The sequence below is a fragment of the Pelophylax lessonae genome (assembly GCF_965119305.1).
Source record: "Pelophylax lessonae genome assembly, chromosome: 5".
Lineage (NCBI taxonomy): Eukaryota > Metazoa > Chordata > Amphibia > Anura > Ranidae > Pelophylax > Pelophylax lessonae.
In genome coordinates, this window is record NC_138772.1 from 403,802,392 (window position 1) to 403,815,251 (window position 12,860).

At 44.3% G+C, this 12,860-nt stretch overlaps 1 protein-coding gene across 4 annotated transcripts in view; it reads right to left on the reverse strand.

The window, feature by feature from the left end:
- Positions 1 to 12,860, reverse strand: part of SS18 (SS18 subunit of BAF chromatin remodeling complex) — a 127,102-nt gene that overhangs the window by 103,321 nt on the left and 10,921 nt on the right. For all 4 annotated transcript variants that reach the window (XM_082259403.1, XM_082259402.1, XM_082259405.1 and 1 more), the window contains exon 2: positions 6,160 to 6,236. In XM_082259403.1, the coding sequence (XP_082115529.1) occupies positions 6,160 to 6,236 (77 nt within the window). The remainder of the gene's footprint in view (positions 1 to 6,159; positions 6,237 to 12,860) is intronic.

Consider the following 12,860-nt stretch of genomic DNA (forward strand, 5'->3'; position numbering starts at 1 on the left):
CTAACTCCGAAGAGTGCAAAAATGTTGTGCAGCTCTTCCAGGTTTTTTTTATTTTTTGGTCAACGCTTAATTGAACAAGCTGAAGTTAGAAGTTGATTGACTACCATGCACAGCTGCACCGGATTATGCGCTCCAGATTTAGTAAAATCAATCCACTGTCTCTCTAAGGCAATGTGATTCAGACACTTTAGGATGTGTTTTCACAGATCAAAGCTCTAACCAAAATTTTTCCTATGCATGTATTTACTGACAGAAAACCCATATAAGAAATGAGTCCAGAAACTTAGCAACAGTCACAACTGAAGTTCAAAGCTACAGCGATTTGCTCTATGCTTTCTATAATCAAAGGGCCAACTGCAGTAGTGGCAAGATCTCATTTAAGGAATTTTAGTCATTCATTGTTCGGAACAGTAAAGTCACAGCTAAAATGGTCTGAAGAGACAGGTAGAACAGAGCTTAAAAAGGGCTTACAACTGCTCATCACTTGGGCAGTTAAACATGGGTGCATTCTCCAATGGCAAGGTAGTCTCTCTTTGTCAAAACTGCACACTGACAGAACCGAAGTGGGCGCAGACCATTTTTGTACAAAATCCTGTCCGAATGGGTACAAAACCAAAAAGTGTCTCGGGGACCAAACAGCTGGTCAGGGTGTTACCTAAAGAGAAAGAACTGGAACAACGGGTGCACTGGGAAAATCTCTCTGGCCTTAGGCCACAAGGAACCAAGACTGGAAACAGCACTGGTAGAAACAGGCTGATCTAATTTTACACTGGTGTGCATTGCATTGATAAAAATTGAAAAAAAAAAAAAAAAAGTTAACTTGGGATTGAACTACAACGCCTCAGGGACAAGCTGATCACTCAAAAACTGGAGCTACTCAGAATTAGTGTCCCAATGGCTGATGGCTTTAAAGATGTGGGTCAGTTGGTAGCGGGTGTGGGTCAGAGAGCCAGAGGTGTCCCAAGTCACTGTAGGCAGGCAGCAGGAACAGATCAAAAAACTGGATTTTTGTCTCACTGTAAAATGCTTTTCTTTAAAGTTCATTGACAGACGCAGCTCCATAACTTCTTGACCATTGGGTTATGCTGCCCCTTACAGGAGTAGGACACTAGGCAGGAAGAAAAAAAAAAAAAAAAAAAAAACTTTACCACAGCTATGGGCAGTCTCTGCAGGCATACACACACACACACTCTGCTATAGCCCTCAGTTTTGTTGCAAGCAGTGTAAAGAAGAGAAAACTCCAACCCACTCATAAATGAGAGAGGCGGGTGCTGCGTCTGTCAATTAACTTCAAAGAAAAGGATTTTACGGTAAAAGAAAAATCCAGTTCTCTAATCGTTCATTGACAGATGCAGCTCCATATCTTCTTGACCATTGGGACATCCCAAAGCAGTATTTGCATGAGGGGTGGGTAAAACAAATGCAAAGAATGAACGTAATTCTCCAAAGGCTAAAAACGTAGCCAACCGGGTAATATGGAGCTTAACCAGGAACAACTGGAGCTCTTCTAAAAACAACATACACCTCAAAGAGAATGGTTTCTCCCTTGAACAGCAGCCTGCATAACCTTGCGGCTAAAAGAGGCATCCCAGGATGCCAACATATCCACCTTGTAGAATTTTATGAACGTGTGCACTGATGACCAAGTTTGCTGCCTTGCAAACTTGCCTCACTGAGGCCTGATGGCGAAGTCCAAGAGGCACTCAGCGCCCTAGTAGAACGCGCCTTCAAAAGGGAAAGGAAAAGCCTGAACCTTCAGCGAATAAGCCTAAACCACCGTCTGCCAGATCCATCTGGATTTGGGCGCAGCAGACGCAGCCAATCCTTTGAGGTCCTTCGGTGAGGACAAAGTCTGATTTCCTGAAAGATTTAGTAGTCGCCAGGTAAACGCTAATTGTCCGAACCACATCCAAAGAATGCAAAGCAATTTCCTTGTGATGCTTGGGCTTTAGGAAAGAGTGAAAGCAGCACAATGTCTTCAGAGGAAAATCAGAAACCACCTTAGGAAGGAATGACTGATGAGGTCGAAGTACCACTTTATCTCTGTGGACCATCAGATAAGGCAGGACCGCGCCGCCAATTCAGACACTCTGCCCGCAGAGGTAATAGCCACCAAAAAAGCAACCTTCTGTGACAGTGTAAGCAGAGGTATCTCCCTAATGTTCTCAAAAGGAGGTTTTTGAAGAACAGATAATCACAAATAAAGGTCCCAGGGAGGTAGCGGGGATCGCCTAGGAGGAGCCATATGACGAACCTCTTGTATAAAAGTGCGAATCAAGGCATGCGTAGCTAAAGGGCATTGGAAGAATACAGCCAAAGCCGAAATTTGGCCTTTGATAGTGCCCAAAGCCAACCGCTGTTCAACCCCTTTTTGAAGAAAGGTCAAACAGACGAGGATGCACCTTCAGCGAACTCACACCATGATATGTACGATGATGAATCTTCCTGAAAGTAGACTTCCTGGCCTTCAACAGTGTAGGAATCTTCAATACTTGACTTTCAACAGCCACGCTGTTAAAGCCAGTGACTGTAAAGCAGGATGGAAGATCGGCCCTTGAGACAGCAGACCTTCCCTGAGAGGAAGTCTCCAAGGAGCATCGGTGACAAATCTTACCAGATCTGCATACTAAGACCAGCGAGACTGGAATCCCTTCCACCTCTATTCTGCGCAGAAGCCTCGGCAGATGTTTTAGCGGAGGGAACACATAGATCAGCCGATACAGACCCCAAGGAGCCACCAGCACGTCTGTGGTGTCGGCCAGAGGATCCCTCGAGCTGGCTACAAACCACTGAACCTTCTTGTTGAGCCGAGAAAACAAACAGGTCGACAACGGTCCACCACCGGACACACAGGAGGTGAAATCCCTCTGGGTGTCGGGACCTCTCCCCCTGATCCAGCACCTGACGACTCAGTAAATGAAGGCCCCACGTCTATTATGCGGCGTCTTGCCATTGGTGCATAGGGATAGAAGAGTACTCTTCCCACTCGGAAGGCCTTTGATCAACTCATCCAGGGAGGATCCAAAAAAACCTGTGCCGCGTAAAGGGAAGGTCAGAAAGAGCCTTTTTGGAAGCCTGGCCCGAAGACCAGCTTTTCAGCCACACCATACGTCTAATAGCAATCCCCACCGCAGACACTCTGACTACCAGTCGAGTCGCATCCAGCGACGCATCACATATAAAGCAATTTCCCTCTGAGAAGTGGATTGGAATGACCCTGTGACAGTGGTTTGCAGCTTGCCAAGTTTCAGCTTGAATGCCTAATTTATGTTATCCGTTTGGTAAGCGTGTTTTGGCACTTCACTTGGTGGCGGATCCATTTCACCTTTATTTATTATTGGTTGCTGTGCATTCTCTCACTGGGATCTCTGAATATTTATATGGACTATTTATGGACTTAACATTTTTATCTTAGCGCTACATATTTATATTTTATATCTTGCCCTCATATTGTCAGTGTATGATCAGTGTAGCTGCTGTTTGATGTAACTTAAGAATTTTACTACCTATATTTATACTTAGCGCAGTTACTTATCTACAATATAAACAGAAGGGCTTGAACCATTTGGTCCGCTAGCTCGATCAGGGCCGGTGAGAACTGTTCCGTTTCCAACTCCCCTTTTAGCAACTTCGCCCATTCTGTGATGGTCTATGACACCAGAGTGATCACAAAGACCAGTTTTAGTATTGAGCCCACTAACACATGCAAATGGCAGTACAGAGACTTAATCCATCTATCCATGGGGTCTGTAAATACCGGGGACTGCTCCACTGTAGGACTTGTTAAGTCTGGAAACCGGATGATCCACCTTTGGTGGCACGGTCCATCTAGTGGAAACCGCATCCGCGAAGGGGTAAGGCCTTTTAAAGAGGCACCACTAACAATTGTTTGATGCGCCCCCACTGTTCATTGACAATGTTATCAAAAAGTTACTGACAGGGAAACATCTTGCCCGACTTCTGGGATTTACGGGTGCCAAAAGACACCTGTGTCCCTGATGTTATAGACTCATCCGCCAGTGCACTTTCCCGTGCGGCAGCTGACGGGGGAATGTCCTCCTCGCCGTCAGAATGCGAAGACACAGATCCACCAGGATAGTAGGTGTCCGCGGCGGCCACATCTACCTCAGAACCTGAGGATACTACAGAGGGAGGTGAAGGCAAAGGGCGCTTTTGGCTAGTGACATTTTTTACAACTAAATCCACTTTTGACACCAGGCTTTCCAAAACTGCAATAAAAGCAGACAGGGGCTGCGACCCGGAGCATAAAAAAAAGCAGTGTCACAAAGTCGCAAAAAATGCAATCCACACCGCTTCACCAGCGGTACCACCAGTCCCAGCCCTAACACAGCCTGCAGCAGGGTGAGTGAGGAATATCTACAGGGACCCCAGGAACATACCACCAAAACTGTCAGGAGGCTTCAGGAACGTTCTGTGCAGAGAATAGAAACGATCTGACACAGGAAACAGAAAAATACCTGGGTCATGCCTAGAGCCCCCCTAGCTTCTCCCTTGCTGTCCAGCGATCGTGGACTTTAGGAAAATGGCCACCCAATGCATTCCTATGGGGAAATACCAAAACATGGCCGCCCATGCATTTCAATGAGAAAACTTTTTACATTGATGCAGAGCAGAAAGACTACAGTAAAATGGCGGCCCCCATGGCACACCGTGCAGTCTCCAGCACCCCCAGGGGGGGGGGGGGGGTAATCAGACAGAGGCATCGGGGGATCCAAAGGAGAAGACACCACCAGGACAAAACTCCCACCCCCACAGAACTGCTACAGCCCTCCAGAGGTAGAAACCTGCTTGTGGGGGGGGGGGGGGGGGGGACACCCGAAAAGGGGGCCCTGGTATCACTGAGAGGCCAGGGGAACTGAGGGATACCCGAGGGTCCAACTTTCCAAGGGAGGAGGCCCTCATCCACCCCGAGATCGTCAGAGAATTGGGGAGACACTCACCATCCCATGGCATCAGGTGGGCACCACTCCAAACAGACTACCTCTCCACCCGGGGTGGGGGTGCTGACGGCCAGGGGGGTACACTCAGGGCATCCCAGGTCGTGTGTGTCCCATTGAGGCGTTTCACTCACGGGTCCGCCCGTGTCCATCGGGGCTCTGTCGTGGCGAGGCCTAGTGCTGGACTTGAACCTGCTATCCAGTCCGAAACCCAGATGGCTGTTACTTGTAGTTCTCTCAGGAGCACGAACTAAAAAATAAAGTCTTACAAAAAAAGGTTCCCAAAAACAAACAGCTAAGACCGAAGTCCCAGCAGGGAACTAGGTCCTACTTCTAAACTAGGCAGAAACCAACTGAGGGCTATAGCAGAGCGTGTGGGTGTATGCCTGCAGGGACTGCCCCATAGGTGTGGCAAAGTTTTTTTCTGCCTAGTGTCCTACTCCTGTAGGGGGCAGCATAACCCAATAGTCAAGACGATATGGAGCTGCGTCTGTCAATAAACAATAGAGAAACTTAAGTTCCACATTGTCCTTTGCAAGCAAGAGTAGCCCCGGGAAGACTATTCCTTGATGCTTTGTGATGGGAAAGGACAAGAAACTACACATGCACCACACTAACAGGACAGGAATTTTTAAATGAGCCCAGCAGCCTATTTAATTTAGGCAACTCCTGGTTCTTGGTGCGACCAGCCTATTTACCGAGCCTACATGTAAGAGCTGAAACAAAGCAAGCTCAATTGGACCTGTGCTGACAGAAAACAATCAGAACTCAAACTTAAAAATCACCCTATGCTGAACCCAGTGACTGGAGATAGCTGGACTGGTTACAGGGTTACAGGGATAGCCAGTAAGCAAGGTCTGGCTGTAGCACGTCAAAAAACAGCCTATAGATGGTCATGGCTGCAATTAAAAAAAATATATATTCTAGAAGAAAATGTAGAGAAAAGTTTAAAAAAAAAAAAAAAAAAAAAACCACAACACAATTTTCCCAGCAATACTCACCCACTGTGTTAAGAACCCATCGCTGACAGCTGCCCTGAGCAAACATGAAAATGCTGCAGAGAGCGACATTGCATCATACTTTCAGTCTTCGTAAATTCCTCTTACTACCAGAGGAGAAAGCAATGGGCACAGGGTGCCACAAAGGAGGGATTGGCAGAAAAGGTTACGTTGTGAAGCAGGATTGTTTCCATTTTACTTACTGTGAACATTCAGAAGTTTTTCCTTTGTTCTGATAGTCCATAATACATTGAATTAGATGATTATTTTCATCCAGCATCTGTAAAGCAAAGTTGTAAATTTAACATCTGGAAATGAACATGAAAAAGAACACAAAAATGTAAGCATATGCGATATCTTGAAAACCCATTTGCAAATACTTTTATAATCCATTTATACATCAACTTTGTTTTACACTATGTTGTGACACGTTAATGTGCATTACGACAAGGCAATCCTATTAATTTTGAATAGATTGCCATCATACCAAAGATCAGCCAAAAATTGACACAAGCATTTGTTTTTTAATGCTGCATTGTCATGGAGTTGTAGTAGGCTGCCCACTAGTATATTCAAATTAGACAAGCACAAAAGCATGCGTGTTACCACAACATACAAGTGTCAATGTGCCTGTAACCTTTTTTCTAGAGAAACTACCAATTTGGGCATATTTTTTTTTTTTTTTATAATCAAGAAAAAAAAATGCAAAGCTAAGCCACAAATTAACAGTACATAAGGCAATACTGGTGTTTCACTTCAACTTTTTGGGAGATACAGACGCCGCACTGTGAAATCCAAAAAGTAGAAGCAAGAAGTGGGGGTGCATTTTAAGCTCCCTCTTTAAAGTGGTTCTAAAGGCTGAAGTTTGTTTTTACCTTCATGCATAGTAAAAAACCTTCAGTGTGCAGTGGCCCCCACAATCCTTACATGGAGGGGGGGGCAAGCTAAGGCTGGCGGCATTATGGGTCTTATGGAAGCATAGAGCAGCGATTCAGGAACAAGCATGCAGCCTGCAGCCATGCCCCCAGGGCAAGCAGCTTTCTCTAGGGACACTGCTCGAGAGGGGAGGAGTCAGGATGGCTGGCGGGGAATCCAAAAAGAAGAGGATCAGAACTGTACAAAACCATTACACAAAGCAGGTGCATACAACTTTTTTTTTTTTTTTTAACAGTAGCTTTATTAGTATAGTACATAAAGCAACTCTGCTTAAGTGAGCACTGGGCTGTGCAGGGGGTGGGAGCAGCTGGCTAAGGTTCTCAGCTGCTTGCTAAGAGGCTGAGCCTGTTGCCAGCCCAGGCATCTGGGTGGGCCCCAACTAAAGAATCGGGAGCGATCGAGAGCCTGGACTGGCTGAGTGAAGTCAGCTCTAGCCCGCTGTAGGCTGAAAGCAGGTGACAGGAGTGCAGAATGAAGTACACTCCTGTCATCCGTAGGAGAAGTATAGCCAAAATAGCTTTGGCCATACTTTTAATTAAAAAAATAAATTTTATATTATATACAGTACAAACCAAAAGTTTGGACACACCTTCTCATTCAAAGAGTTTTCTTTATTTTCATGACTATGAAAATTGTAGATTCACACTGAAGGCATCAAAACTATGAATTAACACATGTGGAATTATATACATAACAAAAAAGTGTGAAACAACTGAAAATATGTCATATTCTAGGTTCTTCAAAGTAGCCACCTTTTGCTTTGATTACTGCTTTGCACACTCTTGATGAGCTTCAAGAGGTAGTCACCTGAAATGGTCTTCCAACAGTCTTGAAGGAGTTCCCAGAGATGCTTAGCACTTGTTGGCCCTTTTGCCTTCACTCTGCGGTCCAGCTCACCCCAAACCATCTCGATTGGGTTCAGGTCCGGTGACTGTGGAGGCCAGGTCATCTGGCGCAGCACCCCATCACTCTCCTTCTTGGTCAAATAGCCCTTACACAGCCTGGAGGTGTGTTTGGGGTCATTGTCCTGTTGAAAAATAAATGATGGTCCAACTAAACGCAAACCGGATGAAATAGCATGCCGCTGTAGTAGCCATGCTGGTTCAGTATGCCTTCAATTTTGAATAAATCCCCAACAGTGTCACCAGCAAAGCACCCCCACACCATCACACCTCCTCCTCCATGCTTCACGATGGGAACCAGACATGTAGAGTCCATCCTTTCACCTTTTCTGCGTCGCACAAAGACACGGTGGTTGGAACCAAAGATCTCAATTTTGGACTCATCAGACCAAAGCACAGATTTCCACTGGTCTAATGTCCATTCCTTGTCTTCTTTAGCCCAAACAAGTCTCTTCTGCTTGTTGCCTTTCTTTAGCAGTGGTTTCCTAGCAGATATTCTACCATGAAGGTCTGATTCACACAGTCTCCTCTTAAAGCCCCGTACACACGTACCGATGGTCGGCATACAAATGTTCGTCTTTTCTCCCCGGGATGTCGGTGTCTGTTGAAAAGTGCAAAGACAGCACAAGGACAGCACAAGAATTTTGTCTGCAGACTTCAGCTGACTGCAGAAGTGATGTCATGTAATGGTTAACTTTCCCTGTGTTTTTAATTTTCTGAGCATGCCCAGTCTTGCAAATCTGCGGTCTGTCGGCCGAATTCTGTACTGACAGGCGAACAATCGTCCGTTCTGGTGTCCGCAGACAAAAATTTTCATGTTTGCAAGAAAGACTTTTGTCCGCGGATTGTGCGCAGACATCTGTCGGAGGCACCATACTAACACGCGTACAATCGGCAGATCTTTCGTCCGCCGACGTTTGTATGCCGACGATCGGTACGTGTGTACGGGCCTTTACAGTTGTTCTAGAGATGTGTCTGCTGCTAGAACTCCGTGTGCCATTGACCTGGTCTCTAATCTGAGCTGCTGTTAGCCTGCGATTTCTGAGGCTGGTGACTCGGATGAACTTATCCTCCGCAGCAGAGGTGACTCTTGTTCTTCCTTTCCTGGGGCGGTCCGCATGTGATCCAGTTTCTTTGTAGCGCTTGATGGTTTTTGTGACTGCACTTGCGGACACTTTCAAAGTTTTCCCAATTTTTCGGACTGACTGACCTTCATTTCTTAAAGTAATGATGGCCACTCCTTTTCCTGTACTTGGCTGCTTTTTTCTTGCCATAATACAAATTCTATTCTATTCTAACAGTCTATTCAGTTGGACTATCAGCTGTGTATCCACCTGACTTCTGCACAACACAACTGATGGTCCCAAACCCATTTATAAGGCAAGAAATCACACTTATTAAACCTGACAGGGCACACCTGTGAAGTGAAAACCATTTCAGGTGACTACCTCTTGAAGTGTGACTACAATTTTCATGAAAATAAAAGAAAAAACTCTTTGAATGAGAAGGTGTGTCCAAACTTTTGGTCTGTAGTGTGTGTGTGTGTATGTATATATATATATATATATATATATATATATATATATATATATATATATATATATATATATATATATATATATATATATATATATATATATATATATATATATATATATATATATATATATATATATATATATATATATATATATATATAGCACAAGTGTAGAACGCTAAGCATCCTAAAAAATGTAATGTAACTTTTTTTTTTGCAGCTGCAGAACGCCCATCCATGTTATTCTATGGCCTCATGCACACATAGAGCTTTTAGGAGCTCCAAGTGGCATATGCGTTTAATAGCTGCAAAAAAAAACCCAGGACCAGTGCGTTCTGGAGCTGCAGCGTCAAGCTGTAAAAACGTCTGACGCTGCTAAAGGCTGAATAACGTTGCTTAACGTGCGTTAAGCCACGTTATACGTTTTTTTTCTTCCATTCAAAATCAATGGTTCCCTATGGAAGCCTATTGATTTGAATGGAAGGCGCACCGCAAGTCGGATCCGGATCTCCTGTCACAGTTGCAACTTCTGCAGAAGATGATGTAGGAATTGCTGCTGACAACCGGAATCCTAAATGGAACATACTTAAATTGGAACTAAACCCAGCATTTTAACGGTTTTAACAGACAAAACGCTGCTAAAAGCGACGTGGCCAAACGTGCAATAACGCAAGTGGAAAAAGCTACTACACGTCTTTACAGCTGCTTTTTCCTGGCGTTAGAATTGGTTCTGCAGCTTGTTTTTTCTGACGCCCAATGTGCATGAGGGCTTACAGACAAGAAAGCTGCCATGTTAGTCCCTGTCTACAATCACCATGGCGCTGCACATGTGATCAGTTATGACACCAGCCATTTTATGGCTTGACAGTTTGGTTGTGAGCCTAAAGCCACTGTGACAGCTTTCATGGAATGCCTTAAAAGTAAAATTTTTTGTGAAACTGTTAAAAATGCTGGGTTTCGTTCCAATTTAAGTATGTTCCATTTAGGATTCCGGATGTCAGTTGCAACTTCTGCAGAGGATGATGTAGGAATTGCTGCTGTGACAGGAGATCCCTCCTGTTTAGAACATTGAAAGTACCTGAAAACCAGAATGGCCCTCCTTGACTACTGGGGAGCAAGCAGGCCAAATCGGCATTTTTCCATAGTGAAGGACTTACTTGAACTCCTATCCTATCTATAAGGGCTGTCAAAGATAAAGCATGAACTAGTGCAAATTCCCACTTGTGGGCATGTGCGTCCCAACCCCATAGTGTTCCCTTGGATGGGGATAGGGTCGTATATACAGGTCCCTCTCAAAAAATTAGCATATTGTGATAAAGTTCATTATTTTCTGTAATGTACTGATAAACATTAGACTTTCATATATTTTAGATTCATTACACAAAACTGAAGTAGTGCAAGCCTTTTATTGTTTTAATATTGATGATTTTGGCATACAGCTCATGAAAACCCAAAATTCCCATCTCAAAAAATTAGCATATTTCATCCGACCAATAAAAGAAAAGTGTTTTTAATACAAAAAAAGTCAACCTTCAAATAATTATGTTCAGTTATGCACTCAATACTTGGTCAGGAATCCTTTTGCAGAAATGACTGCTTCAATGCGGCGTGGCATGGAGGCAATCAGCCTGTGGCACTGCTGAGGTGTTATGGAGGCCCAGGATGCTTCGATAGCGGCCTTGAGCTCATTCAGAGTGTTGGGTCTTGCGTCTCTCAACTTTCTCTTCACAACATCCCACAGATTCTCTATGGGGTTCAGGTCAGGAGAGTTGGCAGGCCAATTGAGCACAGTAATACCATGGTCAGTAAACCATTTACCAGTGGTTTTGGCACTGTGAGCAGGTGCCAGGTCGTGCTGAAAAATGAAATCTTCATCTCCATAAAGCTTTTCAGCAGATGGAAGCATGAAGTGCTCCAAAATCTCCTGATAGCTAGCTGCATTGACCCTGCCCTTGATAAAACACAGTGGACCAACACCAGCAGCTGACATGGCACCCCAGACCATCACTGACTGTGGGTACTTGACACTGGACTTCAGGCATTATGGCATTTCCCTCTCCCCAGTCTTCCTCCAGACTCTGGCACCTTGATTTCCGAATGACATGCAAAATTTGCTTTCATCCGAAAAAAGTACTTTGGACCACTGAGCAACAGTCCAGTGCTGCTTCTCTTCTCTGTAGCCCAGGTCAGATGCTTCTGCCGCTGTTTCTGGTTCAAAAGTGACTTGACCTGGGGAATGCGGCACCTGTAGCCCATTTCCTGCACACGCCTGTACACGGTGGCTCTAGATCAGTGATGGCGAACCTTGGCACCCCAGATGTTTTGGAACTACATTTCCCATGATGCTCATGCACTCTGCAGTGTAGTTGAGCATCATGGGAAATGTAGTTCCAAAACATCTGGGGTGCCTAGGTTCGCCATCACTGCTCTAGATGTTTCTACTCCAGACTCAGTCCACTGCTTCCGCAGGTCCCCCAAGGTCTGGAATCGGTCCTTCTCCCCAGTCTTCCTCAGGGTCCGGTCACCTCTTCTCGTTGTGCAGCGTTTTTTGCCACACTTTTTCCTTCCCACAGACTTCCCACTGAGGTGCCTCGATACAGCACTCTGGGAACAGCCTATTCGTTCAGAAATGTATTTCTGTGTCTTACCCTCTTGCTTGAGGGTGTCAATGATGGCCTTCTGGACAGCAGTCAGGTCGGCAGTCTTACCCCTGATTGCGGTTTTGAGTAATGAACCAGGCTGGGAGTTTTTAAAAGCCTCAGGAATCTTTTGCAGGTGTTTAGAGTTAATTAGTTGATTCAGATGATTAGGTTAATAGCTCGTTTAGAGAACCTTTTCATGATATGCTAATTTTTTGAGATAGGAATTTTGGGTTTTCATGAGCTGTATGCCAAAATCATCAATATTAAAACAATAAAAGGCTTGCACTACTTCAGTTGTGTGTAATGAATCTAAAATATATGAAAGTCTAATGTTTATTAGTACATTACAGAAAATAATGAACTTTATCACAATATGCTAATTTTTTGAGAGGGACCTGTATATAAGAATCCATGAACACACCTAAGCAAAGTGGATTCCTCATGGTGCTATACACAACCTATATTCTGAATCTTCTGTACTTCACCCCCTTGTTGAAACTTCCTTAAAATTGATAAATTAGAAAAAAAACTTCCAAACAGTTTCTTCAAAGAAATTTAAAAGTAGAAATTCTCACTCTTTCTAAATTTGGAGTACGCTTTTCAGATTAAGCGATAAAGTAATTTGGAGGAGCTGGTAGTAGCATTTTAAGCATGCCTTCTTCATCGATAAAGAGATTGACCAAAATTTTTTGCCAATATGAGAAAAAAAAGATTTTTATCGTGCTTATGGTTTGTTTTTCATTGGTCTTGTGGCTCAAAAACGTAACACGGGTGCGTTATTGATGCGTTCTCAATGCATTTCAACGGCAAGGTGCACTTTTGGTGCAGTTTTTACCTGTCCAAAAAAGCTGCAAGCAGGCATGGTTGTACCCAACTTGGTACAGCCT